We start from the raw sequence: 22,179 nt of genomic DNA, 5'->3' as shown, positions 1-22,179 counted from the left end.
TATCAATTTTTTTCCAGAACTTGTTTCAAGAACTTCTCTCTAATATTATGATAAGATGGTGGTTCCATACTTCGGAAATGCTAGATTTCTAATTCCATTGAAAGCAATGATACTAGTGTAAAAGAGTTAAGCTACTTAAGCATCAACTTCTTTTTTGTATCCATTTTTCATCATATGATTTATAGTTGCTTGAATCCCCTTGCTAACATCATTTAACTTTTGTCTCTTTAATGAAGCATCCTTAACTTCTGCAATTATTTTTATCACTAAATTTTTAATTTCTTCTTAAACAGAAGCATAAGGTTCAAAATTCTTCCTCGTTCCAACAAGATGATGTTTAAATTTAAATATGTTTTCACTCACAATCTTTGAGCAATAATTATATTTAATTTCTTTCCCATTATCACTAATTATATTTAAATTCTCGAAACATTTTTACTTCTACTTTTAACAAATGAATATGCACTTGGATTAATATCCATTGAATTTGATGCATTTTCATACATAAGGTTCTAAGTCTTTTCACTACAAAACATAAAAAAGAAAAAACAAGAGTGCAACAATTACGTATTAAAAAGAGTTGTAGAGGGCTTTACTTTACTATTGAGAAAAAAAAATCATTTACACAATAGTGACGCAGTGCAAGCGTGAAGGCAAGACCAATCATAGAGGCTAGACAACGAGTGTGTATGAGGCTAGACAACGAGTGTGTATAAGGCATGACAGCGAGCGGGATGGTGAGCACGATGACCAAAGAGGGGCGTAGGGGCGTGAGAGACAGTGGTAGAATACAGCAAACAAAGAAGAACAAGCTTAACATCATAACCCTAACCAAGTCATGTTTCCCCAAAACAACCTTGTTTTCTTTTTCCTTTCAACCGATTTTACTTAAAAAACAAGTTTACTTTCGAATTAACTCGAAAACCGAGTCTAGAAACGTAAACTCGTTCAAGTTAACGTTAACTCACGAATTTGATAATAAGAGACAACAAATATTCATTGTTTAACATTGAAACAATAATTTATATTTAATTTACCCGTATTTAAGCATTTCTTAGGACAAGGAAATGGTAGAACTTATGGATTATCTAATTTAGAAAACTCCCACGTTAGATATGGAATGTTTCCGAATACTAGGAAGTGACTCCTAGATCGTCTCTCAAGGACCAAATGTGGTTTAGAAATTAGATCGAACATTTGGTGGGGGTGTTTTTGTGGACAGTTTGTGAACTAAATTGAACTAAATTAAAACACGAATTCAACACGGATTTAAAACGATTGGTCACTAACTCAATTACAATGTTTTCAGTCACAGATTAGCAACAAATACTCACTCCTCTAACCCCTAATCCAACATGAATTAACCAACTAAGCGAAGACCAATCATGCTTTCATAAAAGCGAATTAAGCAAACAATTTGCTCATATTCAATCGATTTTGCACCACACAGTTTCATCAACTAAGCGAAGATTAAACAACAATTAGGAAACTAAGCGTATACTCAATACAAGTGCAAAACAGATTCAATCAATAGTAAAAATCGGGGCTACTAACGCGCCCAATATGCTTCGGCTGGTCAGAAACCGAAGCATAAAATGGGGGCGGTGGCATTTTTGAAATTATTGGGAAAGTATATGCCTCGGTTCTATCTTAACCGAAGCCATAAAGCACCTACAGCCTTGGTTACAAGGGCAACTGAGGCGATAAAGTCCGCGAAAGTTGCCAAGAAAAGAATTTTTAGCTGAGGCCATATTGATATTGTTGTTGTAGAGCATCATACCATCCCAAGTTAAGATCATTCAATCCAAGATTGTTGTTGTGACCATACTGATCAAAATGATGCTGAGTAGTGAAGAATTCGTCCAAGAACAGTCGCTTAAGCTCTCCCCAAGCAGTGATGGACCCTGGAGGAAGACAGTACAACCAATCCCTTGCTACTCCTTGTAATGAATGCGGAAATGCCCTTAAGAACATGTGATCATCCTGGACATGTGGAGGTTTCATTGTAGAGCAAATAATAAGGAACTCCTCTAAATGTTTATGTGGGCATTCACCTGCAAAACCATGAAACTTAGGCAACAAATGTATCAGTCCAGTGTTGAGAACATAATGAAAATAATCCTCATTAGGTGGAACCGGCTCCCAAAAAGCACCTTCACGAGTTGGAGGATGAGCCATATTGTTTTCAACATAGAAATAAGTAAAATATAAATGAGAATCAGAAGTAGAGTTTGATGCAACAGATGCAATATGCCCAAAATATGGAGTAGTGGACACAGAAGGAGAATCATAATTAGAGTTAGATGTAGAAGGATACTCATAATCAGAGCCATTGGCAGAATAAGCTCTATGAACATAACCAAAGTAGGTAGACATGTGGAAGAAGAATGCAGTTAATTATGCAACTAAGGCTATCTAAATGCAAAGACTACAAATTCCTAGAATTTCAAACTAATCTATGAAAAATGTTATCAATATCAGGATCACAAGTGGTCATGGTCCAAGATTTCCCCTAGTCATACACTAAGTCAACTTTATCAGCAAAAGTGAACATAGTGAAACATAAGGGGGTAAAACACAAGTATAAGCAAATCCAATCAAAATGGGCTGAAAATTTGTGACAAACACCCAAAAATCATAAAAAGATAGCACAAAAAATTTCAAATCAAAATACAAAGTGCAACTATGTTAACCGACACAGGAAAGTGTGAAAAACGGTAAACAATAAAACTTCAAAAATAAAAAAGAAATAATAAAAAAGAAACACTATTGATGTTCAAAATCCCATTCTCCATCTGACTTGGATTCCGGCTTATTGGAAGCAAAAACATGAAGATGCAAATTTTTCACAAATAGCAAGTCCTTCATCTTGCCTTTCCATAGGTGATAATTTTCTCCGTTCAAAGGAATCAATTTTGTATGTGCCTCCATCATTCACGCAAACTAAACAATCTCTTAACCAAAGAGCTCTGATACCACTCTGATGGGGAAAGGGCCAAAAAATATAACAACTTGGCAAAGAGTAATAACGCAGCAGAAATTCAATCCCCCTTCTTGCGAGAATTTGTGAGGAGCACCAAACAAATAGAACAAGAATAGAATCCAAATCACAAAGAGACACCAACAATTTTTAGTGTGGAAAACCCCTCAATGCAAGGGTAAAAACCACGAGTCGTCCAGACCAAAGAAAAATGCACTATGATCAATAATAGGGTACAAAGGAGTCTCCAATAATAACACCAAATGATGTGTTCAATAAGCCAATTTAAATAAGCACAAATGCTTACAAATGAGAATAAAGAAGATGAAAATTCTCCAAAACAGGGCTGCTAGTGCGGGACCGATTTCTCTCGATCTAGACCTACAATTGACGATCTGAACGGTCAGAATGAAGAACCATATGCGTGGAATCTACTGTCCACAAATAAGCTCGATCCAACAGTGAACGACTTCACAGCGACAAAAACACCAATGAAGGTTTAGGGTTATGCGGGAATAACTTTCTCTCTTTCTTTTTCTCTCACTTGGGTTTTGTCTCTCTTCAAATGACTCTAATGTGCCCTACTAATCTGACTCATCTCTATTTAACCTAGTCAGACATAAAGGTTCACATTATTTGGACCTATTCTCCACATAGAAAGGGAGCCCAATAACCCAACAAGAATTTGGTACCTGTGCTTGTTTCTTTCAACAATCATGTTGGAAACGCCAAAGACCTCCACTGTAATCATGATGTGCAGGAAAATACTCAATCACATCAGCACAAAAAATACATGAAAGACATTTCTCATTCACAGATCACTCTTACAAAATTAGGTTATGCTTAAAATTATACTTTTTAAATTATATAAACTTCTATTTTAGATCTTTTAAAAAATTTTGAAGAATATATAAGTGACATATTAAGGTGGTACAAACATGTAATGAAAGAAAAAAAAAACGAAAAAAGGTATATAAGTGAGAAATAAATGTAATCTTTATAAATTAACTTTTTTATTGAATTGAGTTAAATTCCTAAAGCATATTTAAATTTTAGAGAAAAAAATAATACAAATTTTATAAGAACACATTTATATTTTTCAAGAATACATTATTTTATTTATCATATTGATGAAATCCTACACAAACTTTATTTCTAAACTATTTTTAATTACCTTCCAAATTCATTCAGAAAAATAACATACAATTTATTCTCAAATTCATCACATCTCTCTTCCTCAAATCATCAAGTGAACACACCTAAGTCTTCCTATGAATAAATAAAATTTACATGTTAAAATATCATGTTGATTATTGAAAATATGCCTAAGTGTTTTTTTAAAATTATAACTTGATGATATAAAATGGTTTAAAAAAAGATAGTATCAGGGCCCAATAGTTCTTCTTTCATCAATTAAAAGTTAAATATTCTATTTCCTGTCTTTTAAGATTAAATTACTGATGTCTTACAAATTTAAGATTCTAGTATATTTATCTATTTTATAAATACCATAATATCTTAAAACTTTTTTTTTCTCAAAAATGAAAGAATAAGAAATGTTGCATTGAATTTAGGAGATCCAATATATTATCTAGAATGACATAGAATTGTTGACAATTTTTGGATGATGAGAGCACTTGGCACCTGCACTTGCAGGCTGTTTCTTTCAACAATCATGTTAGAAAAGCCAAAGACCTTCTTTGCAATTTCACAATAAATCAGTAAACTTAATGTTGCAGGAAAATACTCAATCACACCAGCAAAAGAATACATGAAAGACATTTCTCATTCACAAATCACTCTTACGAAATTAAGTTATGCTTAAAATTATACTTTTAAAAAATATTGAAGAATATAAAAGTGACATAATTAAGGTTGTACAAACATGTAATGAAAGAGAAAAAAACGAAAAAGGGTATATAAGTGAGAAATAAATGTAATCTTTATAAATTAACTTTTGTTGAATTGAGTTAAATTATTGAAAGTATATTTAAATTTTAGAGAAAAAAAATAATACAATTTTTATAAGAACACATTTTTATTTTTGAAGTTTTCGTTCTGATAAATTTCAGTGATGAGGGCGATTTAAAGGAAATAGTTTATTATTGATTGATGGTGTAATAAGCACATGCAAAAGATGGAGATTGTTGTTGTATGAATCCCACAATCTGAGTCAATGAAGTATAAAGAAGAAACTTTTCATTACAATCACACCAACTTATTCCCTAAACTAATGGACGTGATATTAAGAGTACTCTTGTGAGAACATAAAGTACCAAAGTTTTTATTTTTTCTAGTGCATTTGGATGGGTAACTTTTACCTATTTTATATGATACTTATTTGCCTCATGGAAAAAAGTAAAGTGTTCACATTAAAATACTGTGTGTACACTTGCAATATATCCTCAGTCAATGAACACAGGATTCAGAATTACACGTGATAGTTTTTTTTTTCTTTCTTTATATACAAGTCATGGAATATAAAATAAATAAAAGTTAGTACTTTAATATAACTATATTCATTCAGTGCCCTTCAAATTGGAAGATCACAACTAAGGGCATCATAGCATATATAATATTATAGGACCCTTTTCTTTTCTTTTATTCAACAGTTACTTCAGTTTTTATGCCTATAAAGATAAACTTTGAGATAAGTAAACTATAATTCTTAGGCGACAAAAATATTTTAAAGTAAGAAGAGTTAACTTTATATATTTATATTCATGAATTGAGATTTTAAGAGGAAATATGTTGAAATATAATCTTAGGTTAGACACCATATGAGAATGTAATGGGTAATTTTTATTTGACTCATTGAGAAAAAGAGTCGTTGGATTTAGTATTTTGTATATTTGTTTGAATTACAATCATTTATTATTATCTTGATTCGGTAATTTTAGAAACTTTAATTTTGAATGTGAGTTTAAATTTGATTTGATCTTTTTGATTGACGCACTAACATAAAAATTGTTATTCATTTAACGAATTTATGTTTGATACGAAGATAATTGATATACAAAGTGTGTAATGGCATTTTTATAAATAAACGAAGATGTAAAACAGGTTTTTTTATGTTTGACCTTTATATATTAAGTAGATTTATATTTGATCTTTTTAGTTAGAGTGAGTTATAATGGTCAGAAGTAAAAAAAAGACTTTTTTATTTTGACTTTTATATAGGTCAAACGTAAATCTATTTTAAACTTTTAACAACAGTGGATCTTTTTCTCCATCACTTCTCTCTGTTAGAAAAAAAATTGCGATGAATTAAGTTTCTTCTATGACGATTTTGCGCATACGACTTGCATTGGTGACTAAAAGAAGGACTTTTTTTTCATTTTTCGTGTGCACTTTTCTTGGAAACAACTTTTTCTGATTATTTTGTTGTATCGAGGTTTAGTTTCTTATATTTTTACTTTTAAATTATGTTTGATTGTTTCGGAGGAACTCAGTTTTGGCTATGTATAAATATTACACTTGTTTGTTCTGAATATGAGTTTTAAGATTTAAGGTTTAGCTTTTGTTAAAAGTTGTTATATTTGAATGTGACAAAAGGTCACCTCCAAAAGAGGAACATGTGAGTTACACAAAAACCAATAACATTTGAGCCAATTATATAAGGGATTGACATAACTCTTTACCCAAAATTTTAAGACAATGAGTTAACGGGTCTTTCATCTTTATATACTGCTCTACTTTCTCATTTCTATCCAATGCGGGACTTAGACTCACATTTGGATACCCAACAGTATTTTAATTCTGATCGAACGTACTTGGCTTTTGACCTTGACCCTATATTTATAAGTCATCTTATGGATCCTAAATTAGCACAGATCCAAATAAAATAAAAACAAACTTACCTTGAGATTCTCATAAATGGCTTATCAATATCCTTAATCAGATATCTTTGATATTTTATCGTTTGTTGGACTATTCGTCCAATAATAACTAAAACGCTGACCCAACATTTGTTGTAGCGAATGGACCTAACGACCCTGAGTAGATGAACCAAACGACCTTTATTAGATGGACCAAACGACCCATATTTTATATCATACAAATATCATATCATTGTTTCAAATCTTTAATGATACATCGCTATATCAAAGGAAGACATTATCCAAATAAGACAACAATGAGCAGTTCCTCCCGCTCATGTTTTGATTAGTTTGTTGTTTTTAGTTAGATTATTCTTTTGATTCAATATAAGGGTTTAGCATGTAGTTTTACATTATAAATATATATTATGTAATGGAAATGTTGTATTTAAAATGTATATTTTATTATAAATAATTTTTTATTTATAAGTTTTGATTTTGTGCCAAAACTAATTTAATTTTAAATTAAAACATTGTCAGAATCATTAAAAACGCACCCAAACCCCTCTGAACGAACGCCAGGTGTCAAGCGACAAGGATCCGAAAATCAGATAGTGGAAGGCAGGTGTCGGCAGATGAGCAGACGTTCGTTTTAAGCAAAACTGAGTTTTTGGAAAGTTTGCGTCACACTCTCTACATGCATCTTCTTCTCCAAACTCTTAAATTTCTCATTTCTCCTCCTTCTCTCTAAAAGCCATCCCTTCTCTCTACCAAATCTCACCTTTTCTTTTCTCCGATCACCGTTCAGGCACCGTAGAAGCACTTCCGGCGTCCAAAGCTTCAGTTTGAATCGATCGGTTTCGAATTCTGAACTGGTAAGTTATTCTTGTCCTTAGTCATTCGTTCTCTGGCACATGCAAACCAAGTTCTGGTTGCATGCGTTCATAGTTCCTTTCTGAACCATTTTTGGTCTATTGTTTGGTTAGTTGAAGAATTGTTGAGTGTGGGGGTAGAAGAAATTGTAGTCGAGCAAATCGTATTTTGTCTCTAGGACGTTCGTTCACGCTCAAAGGTAAGGGAAGCTTATTAATTTAATTTGTATGATTATGTGTGTTGCATGAACGTTCGTTGAATTGACTGCATTAGTATATATGATGGTTGATATGTTTGGATTGTATGAAGTATGAAAATTGATTATGATATGAATGTATAAGTTATGAAACTATATGTTAAGAAATGAGGTGAATATAAATGAATTCTGAATATGAAATTCCACTATGATAATGTACGTTCGTCATTGAACGATCATTGACCGTTCGGTAATGTTAGTAAACTTGGTTAGAATTGGATTCTTTCATTTGGGAAGGATCCTAGTTGAGGACGAGCGTCTTCGTGTCGTAATACTGTGCTTGAGCGTTCGACCAAGTATAGTTATGTCTTGATATTCTATGATAAACTTAAGTGTGTGTGTATATATATATATATATATATATATATATATATATATATATATATATATATATATGTATGTATTTGTATATTTTAGTTATTCTTAAACACTACTCAATTAGTATCTGATATTAATTATCAAGCCTCTTCTCTATAAGTTTAGTAGCACTTGGTCTTATACCAAGTGTTCGTACTAAGCAAGTGTTTGGTCTTACACCATGCACTCGTTCTAGTTCCTTAAGCTAATTTCATAATAAGAACGTTCGGTCAAGCCCAATAGGGTTCGTTCACTATAGTGTCCAGTCTTTGACTGACATTCAGATGGTTATTGGTGTTTAGCTCCTTCAAAGGCTAAGTATAATTATTAACGTTCGGTTTCATCATGTAAATTCTTATAAGTATTATTCTTTGAAGTGTCTGTATTCATTTGTGTCGGCCTAGAGTCTTAGCAATTGACATGGTCTTTGAAGTGTTCATTTTGATCTCCCAAGAGTCAGTTCATTTAATTGACTCACTTTGTAAGTAACGCTTGTTCTAGTAGTTCTTGATCTTACTCGTTTCTTTCTCAACCCGATGATAACCCTCTTTGATCTTAATTCGTTCTGGAACTGGAGACTCTCAGTCTCGCTCCAAGTGTTGGTCTCGTTCTGAGTTTAGGGTTGAACGTTCGGTATTTAGTACCCTTAGTGATCTTTGTACAAATGGTTAACTTGAGATGGTTGATCATGAAAGATGAGGAGAATGTGATATGGATGAAATGTGTTGATTATGGAAGAGCGTTCCGGGAAGGAACGACTCATGAATGAATATTGAAATTTGTAAAGTATGAATGTGGTCATGCTAAGCTGGCGGTTCATCCTGATGTTCCATGAGTACTTGTCCTCATGTAGAGGAGGGTAGGTCATGTGTGGGGACGACAGGAGGTCCTAGTCCTTATGGTTAATTTGGACAGATAGGACTAACCTCGGGTGGCAGCTGTTGAGGGCATCCCAGTTACTACATCACCCGGGTGCACGAACGCTTGTAGCTACACAGATTTCATACAGTCCGGACAGTCAGTCTAGTATTAGGCTTTGCTTGAAACGTATGATGAATTATCTTGTCTGTTTGATTGTGTGAAATGTATGTTTAAACCTGAATTAAATTACATAAGCTTACCCTGTATTTCCTGTATTGTCTTGTTTTGTACGTTCGTCTTGTCATTGCAATGATCATCCGTGTGGATGTGAGCAGAAGGAGACGAGCTGTTGGAAGACGCGCCAGAAGAAGAGAACTCGGTCGAGGTAGAAGTGAAGACCGAACAGTAGGATGTTCAGTCAGTAGTTTAGTTTATAGTAAGGTGATCGTTCGATCACCTTCCCTTTTGTTTAGTATGACCGTTCGGTATAGGCTTTTGTAAACCGTTCGGTCAGGATCGTACTACTGTGCAACTTTATATTTTTGTACTGCTTTGTAAGGCCGTTCGGCCATAATCGTATGCTCATCTTAGTGTAAGACTGATCTGTATATTATTAAATGTGATTATTCTATTATATAGTTTCAAGTTGTATTTTTGAGATGTTACAAACACTGTAGACAATGTAAAGTCAGAATAAATTTATGCTTAGCATACGTACATTTACACCTAACTTTACATAATAAAACATAATTTATGTTTGATTGTATACAAATAGACATAAATTTATAACTTAAAATGGTCAAATATAAATTTATATCTAGATTATTGATAATTTGACATAAATTTATGTCAAAAACAAATAATCAAACGTAAATTCACATCTTCTACCATTATAACTTTTAATAGATATAAAAAGTCCACAGTAGATGAAAAAATTCATATGTTAGTGGTAAGAGTAATTGAAATTAAAATAAAAAATATTTCTTCGATTATTATTGTGTTTCAAAATTTATTTAAATAACCTCAAAAATTAAAATCATGTTTGATGACAGTAAGTTATTTAGAAAAGAAAATTAATTTTATATATATTTTTGAGGAATTTGACTTAGATAATTAATTGTTTGATTTCACATTATGATCAAAACGTTTTTATTGATTTGATTAGTTTATTATTAGGAAAGCATAAATGTTGGGAAATCAAGTGGATCGAAATTGGTAAATATTAATGCAAAACTGATAATATATAAGGTTTTGAAATGTGAAAACCTATGTTTTATTCCAATTTGAGAGGAAATGTTTCTTTATTTAAGGGCGATATTTAATATCATTCCATAAAAACATCACTTGAGTCATTGAATGAGAGTTTGAGCAAGAGAAAAAATTTTCTATTAATATTCTCTTCTCTGAGAGTTGTTTATCCAACCAACCATTTAAGCATCAATTCGAATTAATTTCTCAATATATATGTATATCACCTAAGTATTAAAATATATCTCAAGCTTACGTACACTATGATACCTTAAATGGTCTCTATTAACAGTACTCGATATGTGTTGTTTAGAAGGTGTTGTTCAGCCATGTCGTTTCTTGATAACCAAAGTATACCTTAGAAGTAAGGTGTAAGGAATATAGTTTCTTAATTAATGAAGTAGGTATAAGTAAATATGTGTGATAAGAATAAAATGGTTCGTGATTTCTTCTGATATAATTTTCTGATGACCAAAGTAATTATCAAAAGCTTCATACATGCATAAATATGACTAATTTAAATTAACTTATATTATTTGACGATTGTTATAATCGTTGTATAGAGCAGCCAATAATGTTTCAAATATTCTAAAAGTTTTAAATATTATATATATATATATATATATATATATATATATATATATATATAATTCTTTATTGTGCAAAAATTAATTATTTAAATGTAAGTGGAAGATTAGAAATAATGTATGAAGTTGTTATAATTAGTAATCTATCATAATTAAAAAAAAAATCATTTTAAAATTGTGCATAAGGAATAAAATTAAGTTAAATATGTGCGTACGTTTAAAGTACAGTTAATTATATTTTTACTTATAAAGCATTATATGATTTTAGTTTCTTACTATAGATTGAGTTAATAACATATTCTAAATATGTAATTTTAATTTATTACATATTAATTATATTAATTAAATCTTTGAGATATTATAGTTTTATCGTTTTAATTTTTCATCAAGGAAGCTATTGATATCATATTCATTATATCTCAAAAATTAAAATTACAATAATTTTGCACATGTCCTTTTATAAGCTCTATTTGATATTAAGAAATAGAAGGTTGAAAAGAGAGAAATATTTATTCCTTCTATAATTTTGCACATGTCCTTTTATAAGTTAAACTAAAGTAACATAAAATCCCTCCTTAATATTGATTTTTTAAACATATTAATACTAACTACACAAATCAACCATTTCCTATTTTCGTATAAAATTACTAAACAATTCTAAACTCAATGTTTGTAGCCATAAATTTTTAGAAGATGAAATCTTCCATTAATATACTTGCTCTTTCAATGAAGTACCACTAAAAAAAATGTTATTTAGTGGATGTTTTATTTTGGATTTGTAGGGGATTTTATTCTCCACAAATTAATTTTCGAAAGTTATTTAAATTCCCGCAGTTAGAGTCACCACAATCTATGTGTGGGGGTTTTCCGTGATCCCTAGTATCACATTCAATTTAGAGAGGTTTTTTTTTGGAAAGTAAAAACCTCCTCTATTACTGGATTCCTAGTCAATTTAATTGTTGGGTTGTTGTCCAAAAATATAGTGGTAAGTCTCTTATAAGAGTATGCAAGCTTTTAATGTATCATTAATAACTATATATTTTGACCTACACATGATACTCCAACAATAAACTCAATCTCATGAAACTAGCCATGACACAACAATTGATCTAAACATGAAAGCATATCCTAGAATGTTTTTACTATCATTAATATTCTAGCATAGTCACTCTTCGAGTAGACTACTAGATTTTCTTCTTTGTCTCTTATATATATAATGTCAAATTCTTAGGTTTTCTTAATTTGTATCAAATGCATATTTGTTGATTCTTACTAATAGTAAGATACATCAAACTTCTAGAGGTTGAAAACACTTATTATCACCGTTATTTTCATCATTTATATCCCTTTTCTATTGCTCAGAAAATATAGGAGTAACTAACTCCTTTATTCATTAGGATTGGATGTTTATTCTTTATAATTTATGCTATTTAATATATTTCTTTCCACTACTTTTTTGTTCAATTCAATTCTTGTTTAGTGTTTAATGTTTTTACATTGAATTAGAACATGGAATATCATATAGTTATTTTCATAAATTTAATTGCTTTCTAGAATTTAGATTACATCATTTTTAAGTTTTTAGCCTTAATCAGTAAATAAACATTGTTTCTCTAAACAAATACGAGTCTATTAGAAAAATGATATTTAAACTTTCTATTTTATTACTTATACGATTTAGTACACTTATCAATATCTTAACAAAAGTAACTGTTAATTATAAATCTTTTTGAGAGAGAGTTTTTAAACCTTTAACACCAATATGATCATATATTGATTGCATTGGATTATTTTTCACATTTTCAGTAAGCTTTGATATGAGTAAAGTGTAGTGTTTTAGTATTAGTAAGACTTATCCAATACATCTCTTCTAGAAGACCTCATTAATTTTTTTGTCCTTTATTAAGGTAAAGAATGAGATGCATCATAATTTGGTTCTTTAATAATCTTTGTTAAGGTAAGGAATGGGTTGTGAGGTTGTGAAAAAATATTATTATTAATAATAATATGAATAAGTTGTTCTTAAGATTAATTTATATATAATTTTATATCTTTATATTATAAATTATAAATTATTTTAATAAGTTTATCTGTTGTGATTGTTTGTATTATGATTATATAGTTTTGTATATAATTTTATTTCTTTATATTATAAATCATAATTTATTGTAGTAAGTTTATCTATTTTTGTGATTGTTTGTATTATGATTATATTGATCATAATTTATACCACTACACTCATACAAATAGTTTTAACTTTTTTTACTCCTAAAGAAAATATTCATTAACATAAAAATAATTTTTTTATGTCTCTAGATTTATCGGGACTAAAATTAACATACTTAAAACATGAGCGATGACATTTTTGTAATTAATACGACATTATTTTTGTATGATAGTTGGGGACTAGAAGTAAATTTATATTTGGTGTGTAGGCATTAGATGTGAAAAGTTACATTTTTCGTCTAGTCGCCAACTAACAACGTAAATGTATTTTATCATACCTATACATTTTGGTTCCTCACACCATTTTTTTTTATCTGGTATAGATTCCATTAGTCAAACAATCGTTGTCTACAACTCCGTCGTCCCTGTGATGGCTCTACGACAGATATTGAAAGGTAATGATTATTGTTTAGACTGAGAATCAGAGGAGAAAATGGAACCAAAAGGGGAAATGAAAGAAGGAGAATGAATTGAACAGAGTAACAAAATTTGGGAAATTGACGCTTAGATATAGATGTGGTTTTCGAATTTGCTAAAAAAAAAGTTGAAGTGTAAAATTTTGGAAGGGAAAAGATGTAAAAAATGTGAGAAAGAAAGTGAAAAATGCATTATGATATTGGTAGGTTATAAACCTCTTTAGAAAATAATTGAAACTCCTTGTCATTTAGATAATTTACCAAAATCATCCTAAATCATGTTAATTTGTGAAAATTTTTATAACTTTAGTAAAATAATCTCCACTAAATAACATATTTTTTTATAATAATTTTAAAAAATTAAGATTCTTTGAGACGTGACATGACATTACTTCACACAACAATTTTTGAAAAGAAAAATAAAAAGTAAAAACAAAATTAAAATACTAAGAACTAAAATGTCATATATGAACACGAAAGTAACGTGAATATAATGAAAGACTTAATTAAATTATTTTTACAAATACAAAAATTTAATTGAAAAAAAAAACTAAAAGATCAAATTAAATAAAAAAGAAATACAAAATAAAAAAATCTATTAAACCTATTTATTACATTATAAGTGGATTATCTCTACTCATGTTTACAAATCAATCAAAATGGCTTACTAGCATGTTCACCCTTTTGCTAAGTATTAACCACAATTAGAGAATTGACATTATAGAAATAGTAACTGAAAATAAAAATGTTAATTTATATAGTTAAAAAATAAATTAAGCATTCAATTAATCAACATTTTAATATTAAAAATTATTAAGCAAACCAGATTTTGTTTGATATAAATTTTAAAAAAAAACTATATCTTTCAACCTATCTAAATTAGAATCCATCGTAAATTGGGTTGACTCTCGAGATAGCAAACCATTTTGATACTCTTAATGTGAACTAAGAGTCTCACAAAGAAAGAACTTTGATGAAAAAAAAAAAATCCGAGAAACCATTTGAATGAAAATATTATTCACATTCCTTCACTACCTTAATTTTTTTAAAACTATATTTTTAAGAACCAAACTAATTTTTTTTTAAAGATTCATTATCCACTTATCAGGCATTTTTTACTCAAGTTTTTAACAAGATTTTACATTAATAATTAAGTCACTAAAATTCTAAGCTAGGCATTTTTATTTTAATCAATAGGGGATCTTGCTCAACCAAAATTCAGTTTATATTTCACGAATTTATTTACACTAGTGCAAAAACCGCGTATAACGTCACATGTAATCTTTCTTTATTTGATACAAATGCTTATTAATTTACTACTTTATGTATGATTTTCGTTTGTTTTGACCGATTATTTTCGTGTTCTTGTCCTTCATAGGCACATTCTACTTTTTCTCTCACGGGTGACGAAACTTTATTCCGAAGAACCCACCTTTTCAAGGTTAGTTTTTGTTTTCGTTTTGAAGAACTTATTTGTTGAACTTGTTTGTTGTTTTTTTTTGTTGAACTTGTTTGTTGTTGTTGTTGTTTGGTTGAACTTGTTTGTTGTTGTTGTTTGATTGAACTTGTTTGTTGTTTGTTATTGTGGTTTGTTATTGATAATATACTACACGTTCATAGTTCATGCTTTATAAATTACCAAAAACTGAAATTTGTAGTTTTTCTACTATTCAGGTCTCGTACAATTGTAAAAAAAATCACAATTCATTAAAAAAAACAAAAAAAATTATTAATGTCGAATATTGACAAAATTCGACGTCAATTTGATAACGTCGAATTTAAAAAATTCGACTTTAATTTAACGTCTCCCGATATGACAACGGTATTTTTCTACTAGTGTTGTAAAAAAATTGAAATCAGATTTTAAAAAATTAATATAATTAACATTTATAAATTAACTTGTAAATTGATTTTAGCTTATAAAAAGTATTTTCTTTTTTCTCTAATTATCTTCTCATTTATAAGCTCTACTCAGAGTACTTACCTACAACTTAGTGGAATGTTGTTAAAAAGAAGCCGGGGCCTGCATGTAAGAGGCATCATGCAGATATAGGGTCTTGATTGATGCATCTCCATTTTTGGCCTATATTTTTTCTGCCTTCAAGCTTCTTCACACACAGAATTTATTCTTTCAGCTTTTCATTCTGTATATATGCTTACCATGTTTTGTTAATTTAGCACATTTTTCAAGTTTTTGTCTTATCCCTAACCCAAGGATATAATATCTCAAGACCTCTACTGTAAAGAATATGACACAAGATTGATCCCTTCCCACCTCCTCTAGTATTCATAAAATTAACATACATTTTCAATATTTCGTATTTTTCAGTTTAATTCTTTATTTAAAATCTTTTATTTTCATTTTAAAACACATATCTTTTAACTTGATAACACAAATTATAAGAAACATCAAATCATTTAACATTTATTATATATAATATCAATTTATACAATTGGACATCTAATCTATATTAGAGATGAGATTAATTTATATTTATAACATGTAAATTTTACCTTACAAATTAATTATGTGGAGATGAGATAAATTCAAACGCAAAAGATTATATAAATTATTTAGAGTTTATTTTATTTATAAATTTTTATCATACTTATAGTGTCATTTATTATGAGATCACTTATAAATATTTAATCTCACTGAAATCAATGACTACTTACAAATATCTAGTATTTATTTTCACATAAATGGAGTCTGAAAATCATTTTATATTGGTAAGGTAATATCAATTATTATATATATATATATATATATATATATATATATATATATATATATATATATATATATATATATATATATATATATATAAGTTATAATACAAAAAATATGTAAAAACATATTTTAACTTAAAATATTAGTTATGAAATATATTGTGAAAAGGAAAAGTTGAGAATAGAGAAAATAAATAAAAAGATGACATGGGATGGAGTCATGGAGACGATAGAGCGTAAGCAATCAATTCATGTGTGAATTAACATGGTTTAACATTTCAATTTGTTTTCCATAAATAAGTGCCCTAGTGGATTCTTGAGAAGGGTGTTTTTTTTCCAAATCTTAAGGTTTATATGTTCCCGACAATGTCTGGGTGTCAAATGGGTATGATGGTGTTTCCTTAAATGGAATGTTATTGTGTCTTGATCAGTTCAAAGTATTATGAGACCCCTACACCATTTTCCAGATTGATCAGGATTCAATCAAGGACACTAACATCTTCACAAACACTCCTTTCTTGTCACCACCACCTATTCAAATTTCCATCAAAATTTTATCACATATATCTACAATTAATTACAAATCTCACTTTTTGTCATTACATAAGTTTTCATCAGTGGGGCACTTATGTATCTCAGTTCATGATTTGTCAGTTTCACATCTATCTATGTGAAAGCTTAAGGACACCTTCTTTTCCCTTAAACATTATCCACAACATTCTGCAATCATTGCACTAATTTTACTCAAAAGGAATAATTAATATAATGAGCTTAAGCAAAACCCCTTTATTTAGTATATATATAACCTTGTATTTGATGTTTGAAGTTAGTATACACAGATTAAATGGTAGTATTTTAAGATACTATAAAACTAACATATATATAAAAGATAATCTTAAAATGTTGTGCAATGAAGGGTAAGAGGAAAGTTGTGAAAGGAATTGTCCTGATCAATATTGGGGGAATATCCAATGAGAAGTGAAGATTGGAAGCTCACATGGCCACGTTTGTGTTGCTATAGAAAGAGTACTGGATGCCATAAAATTGGGGTACCAAAACCATGCAACATTTTTAATGAAATGACATCTCTGTTTGGCTCTCTGTGAGATATTGTTCTGAAGGTAGATATTACTGGTCATAACTTGCAGCTTTTTGTTTCCTTCTGCCTTTTCAATACACAACATTTCTTTCTTTTGCATATTGCTTTTATTTTTCCTGTTCTAAAAGTTGTTTGTTCTCTCTACCGGCTTCTTGCATCTTGCAAGGGCTTTACAATAACCAGATAAACATTAAATAAAGCAACTATCTTCTGAACAGTAATTATGTATGTATGTCACCGTGCAAAGTGTCGTTGGGGGCTTAAATCAGCAATAACAAACGTATGGTATCATTGGTAAGTTTGGTGATTGTTCTAAATTTCTCACATCGTTTTCCAAGTGCCCAATATGGTCAAGAGGCTAGTCAAACAAATGAAAAAACTATGTTATGAAAACCCATTCATTGCCATGCGAGTTGGAACAACTTAACTTTAAAATGTAGTGGCCCCAAATAGGACATTGTTTGTGCAGTCACATAATGAGGCTTGTGTTGGAAATTGAATCAATAATGTCATGCCACAATGTCAGAGTAAATATTTTACATAAATACTTTACTACAAAGTGCCTCATCATGCCTAATTGTTAGGCTTAGTTTCAATTTCCTGTTTAATGTCAGTTATCTTCCTTGAAGAACTGCTCAAAACTAACATTATATTATTATACGTCAGTAACTAAATGTTGGAGTAAAAGTTTTGTTCATGTGCTATATATGCTATAACTTTCTAACTTCATTAAAAAATATATAGATCAAAATCCAATCAGTCTTTAGGATATCATCAACATGTGAAAGATACTAATTCATGCACGTCCAAAACATAATCATTTCTGATTGAAAATTTGACAGAAAAAGGTAGCATAAAACAAGATGCTAAACTAAGTTAAGATTAAGCTTTTCACCCGTAACTATTGAGTAAAGGAAGTGAAAGCCTTCATAGACACATAGAATCTAGCTAGCTATTATGTTGAAGATGGCGAGTATAGATACATTTCCATTTGATACGACCCTACTTCAAGTTAATAATCATCCAATCTTCTTGCTGCATGCCAACATTAACTAGTAAATTAACATAGAGAAATATGATAACTAGTTAACAACTACTACATATGCTGGTTGCTTCATACCTATCCGTGTGAGTGTGGCCTAAGAGTAAGTAGTACCCAAACGAAGCTCCAGATCTAAATCATAAGTTCTAGGCAAACCTATCTCCAAGTCCATCCTCAGAATTTCTCCTTTCTTCAACACTGTGAACCCATCTTCTCTTGCAAAAGCATGATCATATTCTCCAGCCCCGGCTGATAAAGATTCTGGAATCTTTGACTTAGCGGGCTCTGGGGTGTTTGTGCTCAAAGGGTTCAACAGAATGCCATCCACAAGAACCCATCTCTTCAAGTCAGAAGAAGGTGAAGGAGGAGTGGGAGAAACAAACAAGGGTAATGTGCAAGTGACAGGTTTGAGAGTTGCAGAAGATGAAGATGGTGGTAACGAGGACCAAGATGAGGTTGAGTTGTTAGGGTTTGTAGTGGTAGGGTCAAGGTTAAGGTTGAACATATGGGCTGCTTGACCTTCAGCTGGGGGTGACTGTCTCAACCTTGCTCTATCCCGCCTATGAACATTCATGTGGCCACCAAGAGCCTGAGCAGACTTGAACTCCTTCCTGCAGAAGCTACAAGTGTATGATCTTGGAGGCCAAGGGAAGCCATTGACATAGTCCTGATCTGCATTGCTGTGAGAGTTGGTGCTGCACTCCCACAAGTCTTTAGCCATCTGGTTCTGCTTGTTGTTGTAACAGTTGACAACATGGGTGAAGTCTTTTGATGGGTTGTTGTTGGCACAAGTGTGAGTGTAGTCTTTCATGAAATTGTTCCTCTTCATTGGCCTAGATATAGCTAGCTCCCCTTTTTGATTCCTCAGGCAGATTGCAATGGTGTATATCTGAAAAAGAAACTAAACTGTCCTACTCAAATCATATCAACAAATGTTGAAAAGAGAGATCTAAAAGGGTGAAAAGGGTTGCGTGTTGTGAAGTAGAGAAAGATGAAGATGAGGGTTGGGATGATGAGTTTATGAGGGAGTGGTAGAAATTAGAAAGAGGTTATAGGTAGAAAGAAAAAAGAGCATCAATTTTCTAAACCGAAGAGAGGGAATCCCATTGGAGGGTACCCCTGAAAAGTCCTGTGTGTTTGGTCACTGCTTGCTAAATTTGGAACCTCGGCCTGCCAGGGTTACACACCTTTATGCCATATTTCTGTCACTGGTCAAGTTAACATGACATATTCATATTTTGTTCTCGGTAAAGATCCAACCTTATTAACTCTCACATTTCTCTCTCTCTCTCTCTCTCTCTGCACAGATAGAACAACTTTTGTACCAAACAAATAACAATTGTATCAAAAAAAGAACATAAGAGAGAGGAGTTAATGAGCCTTGAGTCATAAATAGGCTAGAGGACTTCTCAGTCAATCCAGCTTAAATAAGGATGATCTCATGTCAAAGTTTAATATATATCATCACCACACATTTATCTTCATGCATGTTTAGATGAAATTATTACATCTATATAATATAATATAATGTTTAAACATGTATAAATATGAAAGGGGCTATTTTCTGATAAAGTTATTAGGAAATGTTGATTAGGTTATAGCAGCAAAGGGAATCCGGGGTAGGGGTGCATGTTTTGAGACTTGGGATATGGCTTAAAGTTTAGAGTTCTGGTTTTAGAATGATCTTTTCAGCAATCAGTTGTGCAGAAAACTCACTTAAAATAGATTGTTTATGAAATCATCACCCTAATAATTGAGTTTAGTCAAGATTTTGACCATCAAAGTTCAACATATTAAAGTTCAACATATTAAATTCTAACATATTAAATTATGATATTCTTAATTATAAATTATGATATTCTTAATTATTTTTATTAAGAAGAGAATTTTAAGTGTAAAAGAATGTTACAAAAACTCATTTGTACATGAAGGTGAATGTAACAAAAACTCATTTGTCCAATAAATTTTACTAAGATAAATTGTAATTCATAACTTTGATACTAGGTTAAAAATTGAAATTTAAATCTAACACAATTTTACAAAATCAATGTGTAAAATAAAATTTATATATATATATATATATATATATATATATATATATATATATATATATATATATATATATATATTTTAGTTAACGTGCAACTTCCAACATTAACTTTTTTTTTTTTTATAATTACCTTAAAGTTGAATAATTTATTTTTCATTATGCTTATTGTTCTATCAACACAGCAGGTACCTAAATTTAAATCAAAGATTAGACAAAAGAAAAATTGAAATCTAGTTTCAAAATCTTTTGAATACAATACTTAAATTCCTAAAAGTTTTAATGCTTGAAGCTCTATTTCAACAATAACTTAATTAAGATTTGGAACAAGTAACATGGTATAACACATGGATTGTGGGGACTATTTTTTAAAGAAAAATGATATATAATGCAACAAAATAGCTATAATTAATTTGTGTTACATAATAGAAATAAATATGAATGTAAAGATTCATTGTAATTGATTTATTTACTAACTAATAAAAATAAGTATATAAATACAAGCCAAAAAGTTGTATATGTTTTAAAAAAACATTATGTGTATAGCCTTAGTAAATAACCGCTAAATATGTTTTATATTTATATTGAATTTGGATCAATTAATGTGATAGATAATTAAGAGTCTCATTCTTTAAAGTTATTGTGGAGATATTGATGAACTAATAGGTAAAGAAAATGAAAAGACTTATATTAACCAAAGAGTTATAAAAATTTGGGTAGAGACATTGATTTGGAAAATTGATTCATAATTACTCATTTCACGTATGTTAAATAGTTTCTACCCATGAGGTTATTATAATCTTTAATAATAAACTTGAATTCATTTGTTTAAATGTTTATTTTTGAAGTTATTTAAACATATATCTCTATTAATTTCTTATTAATATTAATTAATGCTTTATAAAAATGAACTTAATTAGGATAAATGATATTCTAGTTAGATGTGCATAAATATACTTGCAGTAAAAAAATCACATGTGTTGAACTTCTTCGTCCTTATACGTCGAACTTTTATTCTGTGATGCTTAACAGAAAATACTTTGTTATTATATGGAACGAAATAATATACCTATATTATAAAAATATTTTAAACAAAATAATTTTTATATGAATGATAAAGAAAGAAGAATAAACTTATATAACCTCTAAATAAAAAATATGTTTGAAAGATAAATATATGCCTGTATGGATCTGTGTATAGAGAATAAATATAAAAAATCTCTTTTATTTATATTTTAAATTAGGCATATATGTGACATCCCCAAAATATACAGCGTGTATTATAATAATAGAAAACAGTTAGAAACCTATATCCGAATATTAGGATTACAGTCATCCTTAAAATACTAAGAAGCGAAAGAAATGTATTCAAGTCTGTCCATATACCATGGGTTCGACATACTATAGTTCTTAAAATGCAAAAAGTTAAAGTAAGGAGATCCTAATGGTACTAGGATTCAGCGTCATCTTCCTCCAATGCTTGCTCTAGGGGCACCTCCTCGCCATCTGCTCCCATCCAAGTGGATGATCATCGCAAGAGGAAACATACCTAAACATAACACGAACACAACAAGCAAGGGTGAGCTAATTATATAAAAAGCATACAATATGACAATATGCATGCAAGAGTTAACTTCAA

General features: G+C 30.1%; 1 protein-coding gene across 1 annotated transcript; it reads right to left on the bottom strand.

Moving 5' to 3' along the window:
• Positions 1-18,256: 18,256 nt before the first annotated feature.
• Positions 18,257-19,616, bottom strand: LOC124840892 (transcriptional regulator SUPERMAN-like). The gene is made up of 2 exons (XM_088095456.1): positions 18,572-19,616; positions 18,257-18,486 (listed from the first exon to the last, which is right to left on the bottom strand). Exon 1 carries the CDS (start codon positions 19,320-19,322, stop codon positions 18,591-18,593), a length of 732 nt encoding a protein of 243 aa, XP_087951582.1. The 5' UTR covers positions 19,323-19,616; the 3' UTR covers positions 18,257-18,486; positions 18,572-18,590.
• Positions 19,617-22,179: the final 2,563 nt, after the last annotated feature.

Source organism: Vigna umbellata, chromosome 7, assembly GCF_029865625.1.
Source record: "Vigna umbellata cultivar VRB3 chromosome 7, Vumbellata_1.0, whole genome shotgun sequence".
In the NCBI taxonomy this organism is placed as follows: Eukaryota; Viridiplantae; Streptophyta; class Magnoliopsida; order Fabales; family Fabaceae; genus Vigna; species Vigna umbellata.
This window is presented reverse-complemented; position numbering and strand designations above follow the sequence as displayed.

What these genes read in the sequence shown, in the direction of transcription:
- LOC124840892 (XM_088095456.1), bottom strand. Translation starts at nt 19,322, where the DNA reads ATGAAGAGGAACAATTTCATGAAAGACTACACTCACACTTGTGCCAAC.